Source organism: Penicillium cataractarum, assembly GCF_028827025.1.
Source record: "Penicillium cataractarum strain IBT 29864 chromosome Unknown utg000008l, whole genome shotgun sequence".
Classification (NCBI taxonomy): domain Eukaryota; kingdom Fungi; phylum Ascomycota; class Eurotiomycetes; order Eurotiales; family Aspergillaceae; genus Penicillium; species Penicillium cataractarum.
In genome coordinates, this window is record NW_026622744.1 from 1845738 (window position 1) to 1862097 (window position 16360).

Here is a 16360-nt window from a genome sequence, read left to right on the forward strand (position 1 = left end):
CTACACGGCAACATCTCTGTGGGCGAAAATTATGTATCTGAATAGTTAACAGTTGCTTTTGCTTGCGCAACAGGTTGCCAGTGCGGTGTTTCCCAGATTTCACAGCCATGGCTCAATATTACCATTCCAACCAAGACAGGCATATCTTGAATTGCAGTCTGATTCCCGTCTGAACAAGCCAAAGTACGAGACACAAAATTCTCCAGGAGCACTTGCGCCTTTCAATTAATCTACTTAGTGGTCAGACCAGACCAGACGGTTCCTAAACCTTGACTCCAGACAGCGGGGACAGCCCGGACCGGACAAGGCTCGGATGTGGGGATTATCCCAGCCTCGCATGCACAAATCGTAGAAACCCAGCTTTGCATAGCTTTTTTTTTCTATTTTCTCTACCCAAAGATCCCTGAATTAAGTACTGGCGCTTACTTCATCACGAGGTCGATCTTTCCTCGACTCTGCCACGTACCGTGGGGCTGATATGTGGTTACCAGGATTCCTCCAATACGGATAACTTCGGTTCACCGTCTATTAGACTCATCACCCAGTGCGGTACTATGGCCCCGACAGTTAGTGGTTCCTAGCCGGTGTACCCCTCTTTTCGGGGCCTGTGCTACGTCGATTCCTGAGAGTCCGAAGTATCACTATACTTAACACAAGATTTTACTGCAGAGTATACTCTCTCAATCTCTCTCTCTCTCTCTCTCTCTCTCAGCTTGAAGCACAGTGGGCATTCTACCACATCAATCCCTCACTTGACTTCCATATTTCTTTTCCAATCATGGAAGACAATCAATCTATTCTCTATCACGGTGCCTACTCCATCTGCGCTCTTATGGTGCGCTATACTCTGGCCCTAAAAGGGCCTCCAAAAGATGATACTTCGACCTTAAACGTGCGCGAAGTATCAGTCGATCTTTTCCAAGGGGAACACTTGACTGAAGAATTTCTCTGCGAAATTAATAAATACGGCCAGGTTCGTAAGAATCACACCCACAACAAGACTATCATGCTAACTCTATAATCCAATCAAGATTCCCGTCCTAGATACTAGGAAGGGAACCCCGATTGAAGATAGTCTCCAGATCACCTTTTTCATTGCAGAGCGATATCCAAACCTGATACCCAAAATTCATAAAGAGGAAATCACTTCTCTACTTAAGGAGCTGCATGGAGTGAACTATTTCTCGCTTTCTTTTGCAGATTTTGGCGGTGCGCGTGTAGCGGCTGGGCTTGCGGCAGCAATCGAAAAACTCCTCCAAGATCCTACCATCTCAGATCGTTATCGCAAGGCGTTGGAGTTTAAGCTTGACGTGTAAGTCTTGGCTCACGGGCTTCTCCCAATTGTCCTTTCTCTTTCGTTGTCGGGGATCTAATTTTGTGCGCAGTGTGAAAAGTTTCAAGGTCGCAGGAACGGAACCCGAGACAATTAAGGAGATGGAGCGTCGTGCTAAAGTTATCCTCGATCGTTTGGCGAATACACTCCCGGAGAATTCTCATGAATCTAGCGTTGGTCCTTGGATGTTTGGTTTACAGGAGCCTTCTGCCCTAGATGCACATGCGGTTGTCTTTATTGAGCGGATGCGAGACGTTGGCCGAATCGGGTTGGTGCCAGATAAACTTGATGCTTATTCTCAGAGGGCTACAGAGCAAGATGCATGGAGAAGTGTGATGAATGGGCGGAGGACCATGGCCCCACGTCCCAAAGCCTAGTGTAGTCTGGAAGATTCTTTCTTGATGCGAGATAATTTACATTATAATGTTTTCAAAGACGGTGTGATTTTCAGTCACTATTTGATATTTAATCCTACCACTACTTCCCATAATCCCCTTGGTCTTAGCTCATTAACATTTGTTCAGGTATATCCGTAATTCATGTAGATTGGGGTATGAAGCTAGAAATGGCCAGCATAACGAATGAAAAATATCCAAGTCTTGCCGTCTAACTAAAGACATGCGTCTAATACGATGCACATGTGTAATAGGGAAGAGGTAAAACTGAACATGCAATGAACACTCTGCATCGATCATTCCCCGATTAAATCAGGCCTAGCGCACCAAACGCCGAGACCACTTCACTATCGACATTCACCAACCACTCCTCTTGGAACCGCTGCGCACCACCACAAGCCACAATCAGCTCCTGCAGACGGTGTCGGACAAAGTCGCGGATCGGGAAGCGGTGGATCGCATCCGCATTGTCCCACTCGCGTCGGCGACGAGTCTCGGGATCCTCGTTCTCTTCTACCTCGGGCTGAGCAGTTGTAGAGCCGGCGGGGGCGTTCCAGCAGACCAGGTAATCGGCATTCTGATCTGAGCCGCCTTCCGCAAGTTCGATAATGATATCCGTCCAGACGGTAAGGTAAGACTGCAAGTGACTAAGGATGTAGGCGGGGGGTGGGGCAGGTTGGGACGGATCGGATGAGGGGCCCTGGAGGGCAAGGAGTTGTGTCAGGGCGAGAGCATGCAGTTTCTTTTGGTTCACGCTGCCAATGTTATCGTAGTGAGAGAACCATTCAGTGAGTAGCCAGGAAATTGTTTGCTCCTGGGTGGAATTTGTTGCAGCAGCGACAGCCGAGGCGAAGACGGTAGGGTTTGCCAGCGCAAGTCGTGCCAGAACGGAATAGTAATCCGTCTCAACGACACCGACGACATATGTGGTCTTCCGGTTAGGACCAGTAGTTTGACTCGCTTCGTGGGCGGTATAAAGACCCTCAAGGAGGGAGTGTAGGAATGAACTGTCAAGCAGGGACTGCGAAATGGCCTTGTAGCTGGCCTCGCTTCCACCATCGACAGCTTCAGCACCACGGATCATCATGTCAACTAGGCGAGCCACGACACCGGTGCGCTGTTTCGTCGTGAACTGGAGTAGGGTCTCCAGAGAGGCAAGAAGTGGAAGTCGGAACTCGTCGCTTAGAACTGCCTGCGGCGCAAGCAGAATGTACGACTCGATGATTTGGAGACCTTGGGGTGCAGCATCGGTTCCTTGTTCGAGAATTGGAAGTACGGAAGGGAGGAGAGAGAGAATTTCAGGCGAGGCAGGGCTGGGTGTCTGCATGATGATAGCCGTCCAAAGTTCCAATGCCTCGTCCAATAGGTAGACAATTGTATCCTAGTAATGTTAGAGACAGGTTGGCTAATTTTCAACGGTAGATTCCAGGGTAGGACTCACAGATTCGGGATGAACGGAGCTCTGGATTAAGGGAAGAATAAGCGCATGGTAACGCGCAGACTCTTGTTTCAATGAGTGAATCAACGACGACAGCAAGGTGAGAATCGCCTGCTTCATGAGATGTTCGTCTCCAGACTCCTCCCACAACGGCGGAAGAAGCGAGAGAATTTGGTCCGAAAAGGAAACGATCTGGTATACGTTAGATATAGTATGGGTTATTGGAACCGTAATGGACCTTACATGGTTCTCCATCTTGACAACGGCCACCCGGACCGTCTCCAGCAACCCCATCTTCGTTTCCGCTGCATCCACCTCCTGCACAAGAGCCATGAGGCTCCCAAGAATTGACTGTGCATAAGGCATGAAACCTTCCGCTGTGAACTCCCAAGGGTCAAGAACGTTGCGCAGTTGGCGACCGGCAGTAATACGAACGACCAGGTCGTTCAGTGGGTCGTCCTTGTTCAGCAAGTGCTGGAATATTTGGTACACAGCATCTCGATTCAGTTCACCAGGCTTGACTGGCACCCACTGGCCAAGAACGACTGCAATACGTCTCCTCAGCAGTCTGTACTCGGGATCATGAATCTGAACTTCAGGGACCATGGTCTTCTCAAGGAAGCTGTTAAAGTCCAAGTGTTGCTCAAGACTGGCTGCTGCAAGACCAATGGCAGAATACAAGGAGTCCTTCAGCACCACATTGCGGTTCTCTGTGTCTGGATTTTGTGTTAGTACTGATAGACCCATAACTTGTGAGCAATCTAAACTTACTTGCAAATGAATAGAACACGTGCAACAGCCGGGGGATAAGCAAATCCTTGAAGTGAATGACAAGATCAAGGAAGAGCTTTTCAGAGCACGAGCGAATAGAAAACTCCCAGGCCTCGGTACTCTGCTCCTCTTTCTTCTCCCAAGACTCGGGATCCTCCTCCCACTCTTGGAAATCAATATTGCGGAATCTGAAGAATTGCGTGACAAGGAGCTCCATAACATTCACCACAAAGTCGTCGGTAAACAGCTGTGTCTTGACTCGCTCGACAGCCTGCTTGCGCTCCTCCTTGTCTTGAGGAGTCTGGTATTTGAATGTTTGAACCGGGTTAAAGGCCATTCTGGCGCAGGCTCTGATAAGAAGCAGGGCTCGGAGGCCGGCTTTCTCGAACAGAGACTTTCCTTCCGACTCGATATCGGCGCCGAGACTGACGTAGTTCTCACTCAACTTGACGACCAATGACCAGTATGAGTTGACCAACGTGATACTATTGTCGAACAACGCAAAGGATGCGGGGTGTGTCTTTGCCATCTCAACATGCAGCTTCGATAATTGCAGAATGTGCTTCTCAATGGCCGTGTGGACAGACTCCGGTAATTGAATAGACCCATCCAGGAAAGAGAGGAACCGACTGAAGTGTGTGCTGGTCAACTCCCAAAAATTCTGTACATCTTGGTCGCGGCCGGGGTGTTCGAATCCAGAGATGATCAGGCGTCGCAGAACTTTTAGAGATACCAAGCTCTGTTCGATAATCTCGAGCAAAGCTGCTTCGTCCGAGCCACCATGCTCCAGTATACCAGTCCATTGGCCAACCTTGTCCACATAGATACTACCCAGCACCTGGAACACCTCAGGAGAAACTGACTGCAGGTGTATACGAGTTCTCTGGATTCGGGCAGTCGACAGCTCTTTGATGATTTGCAGGAGGATGAGGAGGGTTCGAGGGAGCTGCAGCGGGTTGGCGCCAGGTTGAATCGACGATCGAAGGAAGGAAATGACGGAGGTAATCGCGTCGGGCCTGTACATGGTCAGTATTAACAAAGATAGCTTAGGGTAAGTTCACCTTACCAGTCATGAGGGAATTCATAACGCAAGATCTTGGCAACCATCAATGCATTCTGAAGAGCAAGGGGACGGGCGGGCTCTTCTATGCCGGCCTCCAAAGCTCTGGTCTTAATCTGAGCTTTCTCATCCTTGGAAATCGCGCTTTCAGCCAACATTAGTGTATATCCTAGAACAAATTGCGGGGCGGTCTGCGGCTCAAGACATACTTGGTGGCTGTCTTGCGCCAATATCGGTCGATACCGTGCTTCAATCGAATAATAGCGAGATAGCGGACTTCGGTGGGGAGGGAACGGTCAAGAAAGACATCCTAACATTTCCATGGGTCAGCTTGAAAGCATCTTGTGTGTTGGCTTGAAGTCAAACATACCTGAAGCATGGCATGGTATAGAGCCTGTCGCTCCCAGTTCTCCAGCTGCTTAGTTCCCGTTTGGACCTGCTGCTGTGTGGAACTAGCAGCCAGAACTAAGGCATCCACCACATGACGGTGTGTCAATGGGCTTGCCTCGCCGGGCAACTCGATTGCCGGGGCCATGGTGAAAATGTTGGACGGTTAGTCGCCGAAAAGGTGACGGAAGCTCTATCCGAGCTCGACCTGAGAGAACGAGCAATGAGCGGTGGTATCACTTGTCACAGCTTGTCCATAGGGTTGATCACGGGTCGAATCGTAACTTTTAACTCGGTCGTCAACAATGGCATCCCACCTGATCTTGGAGCTCCACCGCCCTCCTGCTATGGTTCCCTCATCCATCACGGATTATAGTTCAGCCGAGCCGGCCCCAGCCCTAGGGCTGGACCCTCGGCCTTTCCGGATTGGGAGGGTCAGTTAGGGTACGATAAGAATGTGGAGAACTATGAAGTCACTGCGATTGATTATCGAATGTGATATTGCTCAGGGCCTAGACTAGTAGATCATAGCTACCATCCTTGTTTCAAGAGACTGATGAAGTAGATAGATGACTGGTTTGCGCATGCTGCTCCCTGCTCTACCTCGGTGTCTGTAGGGCTAGGTGACATACCTATGATGTATAATGATGGCAATGCAGTATCTAGCGTGGCTCTCCAAGGGTATTTATTCATATATCAAGACGTTCTTTTTCGTCTTTACCAACAATCTTCATTACAATTATCCGCGAAGTCATTGAATTCCTAAGATTCCAGCATCTTTTCCGTTGCATTCTTTACATATCACATTTCAAGCAAAATGGTTCACTTCGATGACCTTCGTCAGACGGCCTACAATGCCGAGAAAGACCTGAACTCTTACCAGGCAAAGCAAGGCCGCGGTCGGAAGAGTGACTCAAGTATATGCCAGCCCGTTTAAACTAGTTGACCTTGATATACTGACCAATGCAAAGCTCTTGAGTCCGGTGTTGATGAGATGGTCGATCAGCGATTCCCTCAATCAGGCGTCAAGTATGGCCCTGGATCAGCAGCCTCTGGCAGTGATCACCGCAAGATCCGCGAGGATGAGGGAGGTACTCGGGATGACCGTGGCAGGTAAGCAATTGACCATCCATATCGACTTAGCCTTTGTCAAGTCTATCAGATGATAACGGCTTTGTTCTTTTTTCTGCAGACTACCTAGGGGAGATCAGTTCCTAGGCCAGGGAGGCCCCGAGGATAAACTCAAGATCCAGTCCGAGAGACGGCCTGGCGACCAGGGTGCTCTGAACCTGCAGACCATGAAGCACCATGGAATTGCGGACTAAACAATAGTCATTCCTATGTGATGGTCAACATGGCTCTTGACGAAAACGATACATGATCCAATTCATAAAATTTATGAAAGTACCAAGCCTGTATGATAGTAGATTGTTCCATGACATCCCACCTAGGCAGTCACCTACATATATGCAGAGCACATTTTAAATCCGGGCTACGCCCGTAAAGTCCCTAGCATACTTCCACGGCTAAGCCTCTAAAAACGCCCATGGACACGCGGCTTCGTGTTTCGGATCAGGCCACCAGCCACATGTAACCATTCCTACGAATTGAAACTTCCGCATAAACTCTCTCTGCTTGGTAAAACTTACTTGGGCCGGGGCGCCCTATCCCAGAACCAAGATTTAATTGCGCAAATACTTTTTACTAAGCTCTCTTGATCCCCACATATCCCCCCGCCCCGCCAAGTACGCCAAGGCTTATGTCGATCAAGCTGACAGCTCACCCATTCTACTTCCAATCGGAAGCAAGCATGGCTGGAAAGCTGACACAATAATGACTACTTTCGGAAGGGTCATCCTTCACCAGCTCAAGAAATTTGGGCCGCGCAAGCATTGGACGGGGCATGGCCTGTGTGGGTCTCTCGGTTCGTTCTGGAACTATGTATTTATTGTCTTGGGGTTTGAGGCGGGTCGATGCGCTGGGATGGGTGGACGCATGTCCTTGTCCAGAAGAGCTGTGCTGTGTGAGGATCCCTGTACCTATATCTAGCTGGTCTCGCACCAAATCCATGTTCGTTTGGCCTGCGTCTGCATTGAATCGAACTCATTAGTCCTATAATCAAGTCGTCCTCAATCAAGACATTACAACATCATGGCTGCTGAAGCATCGCAACCTATTGAAACTCGTTTATTCATCAACAACGAGGTAAGATATTATCTCTTCCTGACTAGGCCAACCCAAACTAACAACTCTATCATAGTTCCGTGAATCCTCAGACAAGAATACCTTCGAGGTCGTCTACCCCTACACCAAAGAAGTCATCGCAAATGGTACATAGACCTTAACGCTTCTACAAGATCTTCTCCCTTTCTAACAATATATTTAGTCCACCAAGCCTCCGTCGACGACGTGAACGACGCCGTCGCCGCTGCCAACGCCGCATTCCCAGCATGGCGCGACCTCGGCGTTGACGGACGTGCCCCGTACCTGCGCAAGCTATCCGAGCTCTTCCTCGAGGCGAACAGCGAACTAGCTCGACTGGAGACACTATGCACTGGCCGACCCATCTCGTATTTCATCGATGCCGGCCTGTCCTCCGAGCTGTTCCGGTATTTCGCCGACGCAGTGTGGAACTCGCAAGGAACAGCGAGTACCTTTAACCCCGGGTTGATGAGCATAACTGTGAAGGAGCCATATGGCGTCGTGGGCCTAATCATCCCGTGGAACTTTCCACTAGCAAATTTCAGTATGAAGATTGCGCCTGCCCTGGCAGCGGGTAATACGGTTGTGTTGAAGAGCAGCGAGAAGGCGCCCTTGACAGTGAGTATACAAGCCTCTCCAGACCTACCATGACTTCCAATCCGCAAGATTCCAACTAACAGCAAACAACAAATAGTCTATCTTCGCCGCTAAGCTTATCCAAAAAGCCGGCTTCCCTCCAGGCGTCGTCAACATCATCGCCGGTTACGGCAACCCCACCGGCGCAGCCCTGGCCGAACACATGGGCGTTCGCTGCATCAGCTTCACAGGCTCATCACTAACAGGCCAAAAGATCCAAGCCGCAGCCGCAAAGTCCAACCTGAAGCACTGCCACATGGAACTAGGCGGGAAATCGCCCGCAGTGGTATTCGAAGACGCAGACCTCGAAGCCGCCGCTGCACAAACACAATTCAGCATCCAATTCAACAGCGGACAAGTCTGCGTTGCGAACAGCCGTGTCTACGTACAAGAAAGTGTGTACGACAAGTTTGTCGCGCTGTTCCGCGAGAAATTTGCCGCCGTTAAGCTGGGTGACCCACTGGACCCGACTACTTCGCACGGTCCACAGATCGATGCTGTACAGTATAAGCGCGTGCAGGAGTACCTGGGTATTGGACAGAAGGACGGATCCCTGACGCAGGGTGGTGATGCGAATGATGGGTTCTTCGTGAAACCGACTATCTTCGAGAAGGTGCCAGAGGACTCGAGGCTGATGCGGGAGGAGGTGTTTGGTCCTGTCGTGACGATCAACAGGTTCACGACAGAGGAGGAGGCAGTGCAGAAGGCGAATGATACGGAATTTGGTCTGTATGCATCTGTCTTTACGAAAGATTTGGATCGCGCGGTGCGCATGTCCAAGGCATTGCAAGCGGGTACGGTGGGTGTGAATTGTACGAGCCCGACTAATGCGAAGGATGGGGCGTTTGGTGGATATAAGATGAGTGGAAATACGAGGGAGGGCATGCTGTACAGCATTGACGGTTTCCTACAGATGAAGACTATCTTGATCAAGTCGGGAGAGGGCTCTAAAGGTCTCTTCTAGATTGAGGACTGGATAGATTGAGGACTGGATTTAGCATGTCATGTTTAATGCAAGTGAAGGAGCTGCTCCACAATTTGAATCAATGAGAGAAGGTTACCATTCTCGACGAAATTTTTAATTGCCCAATTAGTATGCAGATATTCATGTATTGAATTGCGAATCGTAGCTAAAACATTAAGGCATATTGTCGAATTGAAATACATCACAGCCATTTTCTTTCTTTCCTGCCTCTACAGGAAGAAACATAAGCTATTCTCGGTGGCTCAATCATCATTATCAAAGAAATATTGTGATCGATAAGATATTCATCAGCCTGAGAGCCCACTCAAAAATGGCAGAGTAGAACCTGCCACCCGCTTAAAGCAGGTAAGCGAAGAAAGCCACCAGAGCACCGGTCACGATAGTGGAGCCGGGGACGGTGATATCAGCAGCAGCGCCCTTGGAGGCAGTGCTGGAAGCCGAAGTGGTGCCGGTGGTGTTGGTCGCATTCTTGCGGGTGATGGTGACCTTGGTGTTATAGTCGGACTTGGTGTCCCAGGGGTAGGGGCTGGAGTAGTTGTAGGTGGCAGTCTTGCCAGCATAGGTCGTCTTGACAATGTCCAAGATACCGTTACCAGCCGAGCACTTGCCATCAGTCAGGGGGATGGGCCAGACGGGGGAGTACTTGGAGTACTCGCCGGCCGACTCGGGACCGGGGTAGGTCTCGTTCAGGCGCAGGTTGGTAATGTCCACGTTGTAGTTGACATAACCGGTCTTGTTAGCGACAATCTCGAAGATGTTGGCACCGCAGTCCCACTAAAATCTCCGTTAGTTAAACTGCTTCGTTCCTCAAGGCATTTCCGGACTTACGCGGCCGAGAGATGGCAGACCCCAGTTGGCGCTGACGGAGGCAATGGACGAGTAGTGGGTGTAGAAGGTGTCGTCCTTGGTACCCTTGAGGTTGTCGGGAATAGCACCGCCAACAAGGATACTATGTCAAAGTCAATATGTTGTCCACAGGCAGCATGCAGCAAGGTGATAGCCGCCATGGCCGTCCGCTGCAAGGTTCACAGCTTTAGCATACCTGTAAACACGGTTTGTCTTGTTGTAGGTATCATCCTCGTCAAAGGTCAAGAGGATGAGGGAGTCGTTCATGAAGTAGTCGTTCTTCAGCAGCGAAGACATCCAGCTACGATCCCACTTGGCACCAAAGGTGATGTTGGTATCGTGAGCATCGTTGGTCATGTTGGGAGTGATGAAAGCCCACTGCGGAAGCTTCTTGTCAGACAGATCACTCTCGAAATCAGTGAAGTTCTTGATCTGGCGAGCACGGGTCTCGTTCTTGACGACGGAGTCGTAAAGGACCAGAGGGTTGTGCTTGCGGACATAGTCGTTGGCAAAGGTCTTCTGGTTGGAGTAGTTGAAGCCCTGGAAGCCGGGGTAAGGCATGTGCTCCTGGTACTCGGCCCAGGAAACGCTCTTGGTATCGAGCAGATCAGCGACAGTGGAAACATTGGCGGGGATTTGGTTGAAGTTGTCATTGTCCATGCCAAAAGTGTCACCACCAGCAGCCGCACAGTAGTTGGGCTCCGACGGGTGGGTGACCGCATAGAAGTTGGTCCTACAAATTAAAGTTCAGTGGGGAGTTTCAAGTGCGGAGGACGGGATGTTGATCACTTACAGCAGGATACCCTGGGTGGCCAACCACTGCATGTTGGCATCGGCAGCCGCATCCTCGTAGTCAATGTTCTCCAGCCAGACCTGGTAGAACCGGTTGAATGCAAGACCCTTGACATCCGAGGTAGTAACCTCGGGGAGAGTGGTGGCGGCAGCCTTGTTGATATCAGAGACCGAGGGCTCGGAGGTGGTTGCAACCTGGGCCCGAGCAAGGGTGGCCGCAGCCAGAAGAGTGGCAGCGACAGCCTTCATTGTAGCGATTGATTTGAAGTCGCACGTCAACGAGTGTTGTCAAGGCAGACAGGAAAGCCAAAGGGCGGGGAGGGTGACGGTAGAAGAGAAGAGATAACCACGAGAAGAAAAAGGAAGGGATGCGCGGAAAGATTGATTTATACGGGAAGGAGCTCCAAGGCACGTGGTCGCACAGTCTTACATGTAGGCACCGTTATTATTATTTTGTCTATATAGCAGAACCTGCAGTTAGGATCCCTGGTTTAGGCCAGTCATGGTTGGTGAGACCATAGTCAGACCCTGTCGTAGGGTTTACAGGGTTACAATCATATCTCGATGTCAGTGGCTGGGTATCCACGAGCGTAGTACGGCTTAGTGCTTGTTAGTGCTTAACCAGTGCTTGTCCAAAGGGCCAAGGGTTGCCCAGCCCGGTTAGCACGGAGCTGTATTCATTGTACTAAACGGACAATCGACGGGGCAAGTGATGCATTGTTGATAGACCAAGTGGGAAACGGTTCCGATTGATCTGTGAGGAATTGCTGAATGATCATCGAAGCTGCCCCCACGGTGTTAATTGGAGAACTCTGATTGGCTGGGCTCTAGTCAACCCCTGGTGGGGCCAGGCACGTGCATTGCCAGGGCGGATGCTTGGCCTCGCCATGGGCGCCATCTCGAAGACTTCGATATACGGGGTATATCCGAGCTGGCAATATCTCTGCCCCCAAATGTCTTACATTTGCCCTGCACGTGTAGTCTCTGACTGGCTTTCATCCACGTTTTCTCTGCTCCATCTCACTTTTGTAGGGCTCGGAAAGACACCGCGCATACCGAAGAAGACGCAATACCCGATTGTGGTTCCTTCCTCTCAATACTCTCGAAGCCTTCTACATTTGTCGCTTTCGGGTGGTGTTGCCGAGGTGGAGCATCGTCGGAATCATCCGATCCATGAACTACTGCAATCAGTTCTTAGCGAGCGCTTACATGCTTCCGTGTAGCGAGTATTCCCTGTTTGATCCAATCACCGTCGAACAATATAGCGTCCAAGGTTCTACCGATAGCTGACTGGCTCATAAAACTGCTCCAGAAGACTGGATAGAATATAATGTTCGCTCGCAACCCGTCGGGGTCTTGTGTAGCTCCGTGCCTGCGCCAGGTGGGACAGAGACCCAATGCAATTGGATATCCTATCGAAGCAGGCAGAAGGATTGTTCTAGACCTTGGTCGTATGATTCGTGTTATAAGGAGACCTACCCATAGCTACCCTGGTACTCCGTACTCCTCCGGGGATGACTGTAGTCAAGAGTGGTCCCTATCAGAAAATGCTGTCGAGCATATCATCCTTGACGCCCCTGTACGGTTAGAGTAATAACTGGATCTAGATTGTACCTGAACGCTTCTAAATTCAGATCGAACGAGCTTTTACAATCATCCTACTTCTAAGAGTAGTTTTTTAGTACAAGATCAGCTTTAGTATCTGGTAACGGCGAGGCCATCTCTCTCATCAACAGCAGGGTTTCATGTTCCCAAAAGTAGGACTCAATTCGACCCTATCGCATCGCTAACCTCCACAGAACAAAATAAAAGATTGTTTTCGAAACATTTGGCTTCTTAGAAAGCATGGTACTCGCGCTTGTCTAACCCTATCTGAGGTAGATCACGACACTGGAACACTATGTCCAGCTTGACTGCATGATGAGTATGCTAATCAACCCTTGTTATCTCAGATCATACCCATCTTGATTGATTCATTGGCAGAAATAAGATTTGGGTTTAGTCTAACATCCTGCAATCAATGTTCCTAGAATGGCTATCGATTCTTTGTGAATTTGTCACTAATGCGGGGGTAGCGCAGATATATTTCGAGTTAAGAGCCCATGAAATTTCTTTGAGCTCAGTCAGGGGGGAGTTTCCACAGATAATACCAACGATGTACCTATAATAACTACTGAATATAGATATAGTACCTGTCTACGATCACACGCATTCTTCAATCGCCATCTTCTCTTCCAGTCAATTATCCTTCCCCAGATGGGTAGGTCACGTGAAAATAACCTCGGCTCCGCGTCTGGGGAAGCCGAGTACCCATAGGCCATCTCCGTGGGCCGACCCTCTTCATCTCCCCCATTATCGTCTATCTTTCTCTTGTCCCGACCACCACATCATGATAATACGATGAGTTCAACAAATTTTGCCGCTGCACAGGAGCGGGTTCTCGAGCGCAGGCGCCTCCGGGAGGCGGAAGCGCGTGCCCGTCGTGCGGAACAGCAGCGGGCGTCCCCGATCAACCCGGACACCGTCCAGCGTCTTCCATATCCATTGAATCGTGTACCAGGGGCGGGCTGGTCGCTGTGGAACTCGATCAAAGGCCGAGATGGGACGCGCCCGGCGTTTCGTGTTGGCCAGGTTGATGCCGAGCTACTAGACGAGGAGTTGCTGGGTCTGATGAAGAACCAGGTTGGAGATGCTCTTAAATACTTTGGGGTATGCAGCAGTCCTGTTCAAAGCATTGCCGTGGTTATTTTGGAGATGCTAACTCATAACAGCCGCAAATGCGGGAAGACTGGTCACATGAGATTCTATTCGCTTTACGAGCGATCCTATTCAAGCTCTCGATCTGGGACCACAATGCGTCATATGGAGCGGCCTTGCAAGGCCTCCGATATACCGATAGCCGAAGCAAGGGCCCTGTGCACTCTGCCCCCACTAAATTGCAGAAGACCATGTATGGCTTGCTGACGGTCGGCGGACGATATGCCTGGGACAAGTGGGAGAGCTGGTTGGTTGGACAAGAGGGTGGCTATGAAGAGGTAAGCCATGGGTTGCTTCTTACGAGCCGAAGTTATTGCTGACAATTGAATGAAGCCATCACAGGAAGTTCGGATGTTCTCACGCATTACAGACCTCGTTTCCACCACACACTCGGTCGCAGCCTTTGTTTCCTTCCTTGTATTCCTAGTGAACGGTCGCTATCGAACTCTCGTCGATCGAATCCTCCGCATTCGTCTTACACCTCCATCTGCTCAGGCTAGCCGTGAAGTTTCCTTTGAATACTTGAACCGACAGCTGGTCTGGCATGCTTTCACCGAGTTCCTCCTCTTCCTTCTTCCTCTGGTCGGTATCAGCCGTTGGAAGCGATGGATCTCACGCGCATGGCGAAAGACCGTCAAAGCGCTCAAGTCGAGCGGGGATGATGAGGAAGCCACCGAGAAGCAAGGAGAGCTGGCCTTCCTCCAGGAACGGACCTGTGCAGTCTGCTATCGGGATCAGAATCCGGCTGCGACGACCGAAAGCGACGTCCTTGCAGCCTCGGCTGGAGCAGGTGGAATTTCGGGATCTGCTCAGACAGATATCACAAACCCTTACGAGACCATTCCTTGTGGTTGTATCTACTGTTTCGTCTGTATTGTGCAGAAGCTGGAAGCCGAGGAAGGTCAGGGATGGGTCTGTCTCCGGTGTGGTGAAATTGTTAAAAAGTGTCAGCCCTGGAACGGCGACGTCCTGGAGGAATCGCGTTCGCAGCCCGGCACTGGCAAGATTGTTGGATTTGCCATAGATGACGAGCCCCGCGACGACTCCCAGGACACGGAGGAGGTACAGGGACAACCTGGCAAGTCCAGTCCCCTGGAGGAAATCACAGCCGACGAGGCCTTGCAGCACTCCAGCGAATGGTCTACGGATGAGAAAGAGCCCACTGAGGACGAGCCCACGACCGAAGCCAATGGCTTTGCCGAGGACTACGAGAAGTCATGAAGACATGCTACTGCTGCATGATCTCTGCTTCTACCTTCTACCCATTGTCTAAACACCTATCCAGTCCAGCTGATGTGCAAGCTCAAATTGCCACGGCACCTATCATTAGAAAACCACCACGATACCCACCCAACCTGGGATATTACGCCTTGTACATAACCAATTATACCAAATCAATCCTCCTCAAATCCATGACTATTCTTACCTCATCCACGCAACCCCACAAAACCCAATAGCAGCCCCAGCCAACGGGAACAAAGACCGGCAGAAATTCAACTCTGCCCATTTCCACAGTAGCCCAGGAACCTCGTCATCCTCCTTCGCACGACGAACCTTCTCCGCCGCACTCATCACCATCCCCTCCGTTCCCTCGGCGACCGCCGCATCGTCCCGCGTCGCATGCGCCCGCAGCCGGTTATTCGTATTCTTCATTGCCGTCAGCGTCCAGGGTACCATGCCCAGCGTGACCACTATAGCGGTGACGTAGAAGCTTGTCCAGGATTGACCGGTCGTCGCGGGGACGGGTATATCACGCAGTGTCCAGGCGAGATACCCGTTGGCTAGGGACGCTACTATCGCGATTGGCGGGAAGATACCCTTCCCGCGCTCGTAGACATCGAGCCACTGGTGCGTTAAATGGGCGATTGGTGTCCCGGGGACTTCGTTGCTGGGAATTGTTGCGCCGGGTGGACGGCGTGCGGGGAGGGCGAGGTTGGGGATGTCCATTATGGAGAGGGTCATGACGCCGCCTGGTTACGTATTAGATAGTCATTAGTTTGAATGATCCATTAATTTAATTGATTACTGGAGTAAGGAAGGGGAGGATCAGTAGTACCAGCCGTAAAGCTACATCCCAGCGTCCCGATTGCTTGGGCGATAATAATATCCGTCATTATGCCGGGAAAAGGTAGGGTATGTGGGAGACGAGGATGCCAATCGGGGAATTTTGTCTCGGGGTACAAAGGAAGCCGAGGTGGTGCAGAGCCAAGGCTAGATAGGAATATATTCGCCGAGATGCTGGGGAGACGTGTTTCGGATGGGAAGGTGAGATTTGGGTTTGGGTTGAGAAGGGAAAAAAGAAACTCTCGAGGGGTTTGGCTATGACGTTACACCTAATCGAGTTAGTTGATCGCTGGAAAGGGGATTGATTGTACGAGGGGCTAGGAATGTGGGGGTGGCATAGTTTTTTGTAGGTGCATTGTTGATAGAATTTTGAGGGTTTGGTCTTGGTGAGTTATATTCTATATGTGGTCTATAGCTAGCTACGACTCGGTATAGTATTAAAGTCTCAAGGTGCTTCAAGTGTTATAAGGTTCTCCTCGATAGTTTACTAATGTCCAGTGTTGAGTACTGCTCCCAGTCCCAGTGTATACAACATGGATGAGACTATGACTCGTAATCATTCACTGCTAGATAGCATCGATATAAATATGTAGTTACTTGATGATCCCATATATGAACAGCTCCACTACGGAAGACTTGCCGAGGCCGAGCCGGACAATAGGCGCAACTCCGATGGTTGGCAAATGCGATCGCA

General features: G+C 50.5%; 7 protein-coding genes across 7 annotated transcripts; 4 read left to right on the forward strand and 3 right to left on the reverse strand.

Moving 5' to 3' along the window:
* Positions 1 to 778: 778 nt before the first annotated feature.
* On the forward strand, positions 779 to 1710 carry N7496_009805 (glutathione S-transferase family protein; the record flags this gene model as incomplete). Its single annotated transcript, XM_056702718.1, has 3 exons — positions 779 to 973; positions 1032 to 1312; positions 1386 to 1710. 3 exons carry the CDS (start codon positions 779 to 781, stop codon positions 1708 to 1710), a joined length of 801 nt encoding a protein of 266 aa, XP_056551718.1.
* A 325-nt stretch (positions 1711 to 2035) lies between these two features.
* On the reverse strand, positions 2036 to 5532 carry N7496_009806 (putative importin 11; the record flags this gene model as incomplete). Its single annotated transcript, XM_056702719.1, has 7 exons — positions 2036 to 3109; positions 3170 to 3358; positions 3410 to 3882; positions 3938 to 4953; positions 5004 to 5141; positions 5207 to 5307; positions 5368 to 5532. 7 exons carry the CDS (start codon positions 5530 to 5532, stop codon positions 2036 to 2038), a joined length of 3156 nt encoding a protein of 1051 aa, XP_056551719.1.
* A 669-nt stretch (positions 5533 to 6201) lies between these two features.
* Positions 6202 to 6709, forward strand: N7496_009807 (uncharacterized protein; the record flags this gene model as incomplete). The annotated part of the gene is made up of 3 exons (XM_056702720.1): positions 6202 to 6301; positions 6356 to 6497; positions 6577 to 6709. The coding sequence occupies 3 exons, from the start codon at positions 6202 to 6204 to the stop codon at positions 6707 to 6709; spliced, it is 375 nt and encodes a 124-aa protein (XP_056551720.1).
* An 826-nt stretch (positions 6710 to 7535) lies between these two features.
* On the forward strand, positions 7536 to 9186 carry N7496_009808 (uncharacterized protein; the record flags this gene model as incomplete). The annotated part of the gene is made up of 4 exons (XM_056702721.1): positions 7536 to 7589; positions 7645 to 7714; positions 7771 to 8204; positions 8281 to 9186. The coding sequence occupies 4 exons, from the start codon at positions 7536 to 7538 to the stop codon at positions 9184 to 9186; spliced, it is 1464 nt and encodes a 487-aa protein (XP_056551721.1).
* Positions 9187 to 9543: 357 nt separating this feature from the next.
* N7496_009809 (acid phosphatase PHOa) lies at positions 9544 to 11094 on the reverse strand (the record flags this gene model as incomplete). Its single annotated transcript, XM_056702722.1, has 4 exons — positions 9544 to 9981; positions 10036 to 10156; positions 10250 to 10786; positions 10847 to 11094. The coding sequence occupies 4 exons, from the start codon at positions 11092 to 11094 to the stop codon at positions 9544 to 9546; spliced, it is 1344 nt and encodes a 447-aa protein (XP_056551722.1).
* Positions 11095 to 13245: 2151 nt separating this feature from the next.
* N7496_009810 (pex2/pex10/pex12 family protein) lies at positions 13246 to 14823 on the forward strand (the record flags this gene model as incomplete). The annotated part of the gene is made up of 3 exons (XM_056702723.1): positions 13246 to 13554; positions 13617 to 13880; positions 13936 to 14823. 3 exons carry the CDS (start codon positions 13246 to 13248, stop codon positions 14821 to 14823), a joined length of 1461 nt encoding a protein of 486 aa, XP_056551723.1.
* Positions 14824 to 15024: 201 nt separating this feature from the next.
* Positions 15025 to 15549, reverse strand: N7496_009811 (anthrone oxygenase family protein; the record flags this gene model as incomplete). Its single annotated transcript, XM_056702724.1, has 1 exon — positions 15025 to 15549. One exon carries the CDS (start codon positions 15547 to 15549, stop codon positions 15025 to 15027), a length of 525 nt encoding a protein of 174 aa, XP_056551724.1.
* Between the last annotated feature and the right edge of the window lie 811 nt (positions 15550 to 16360).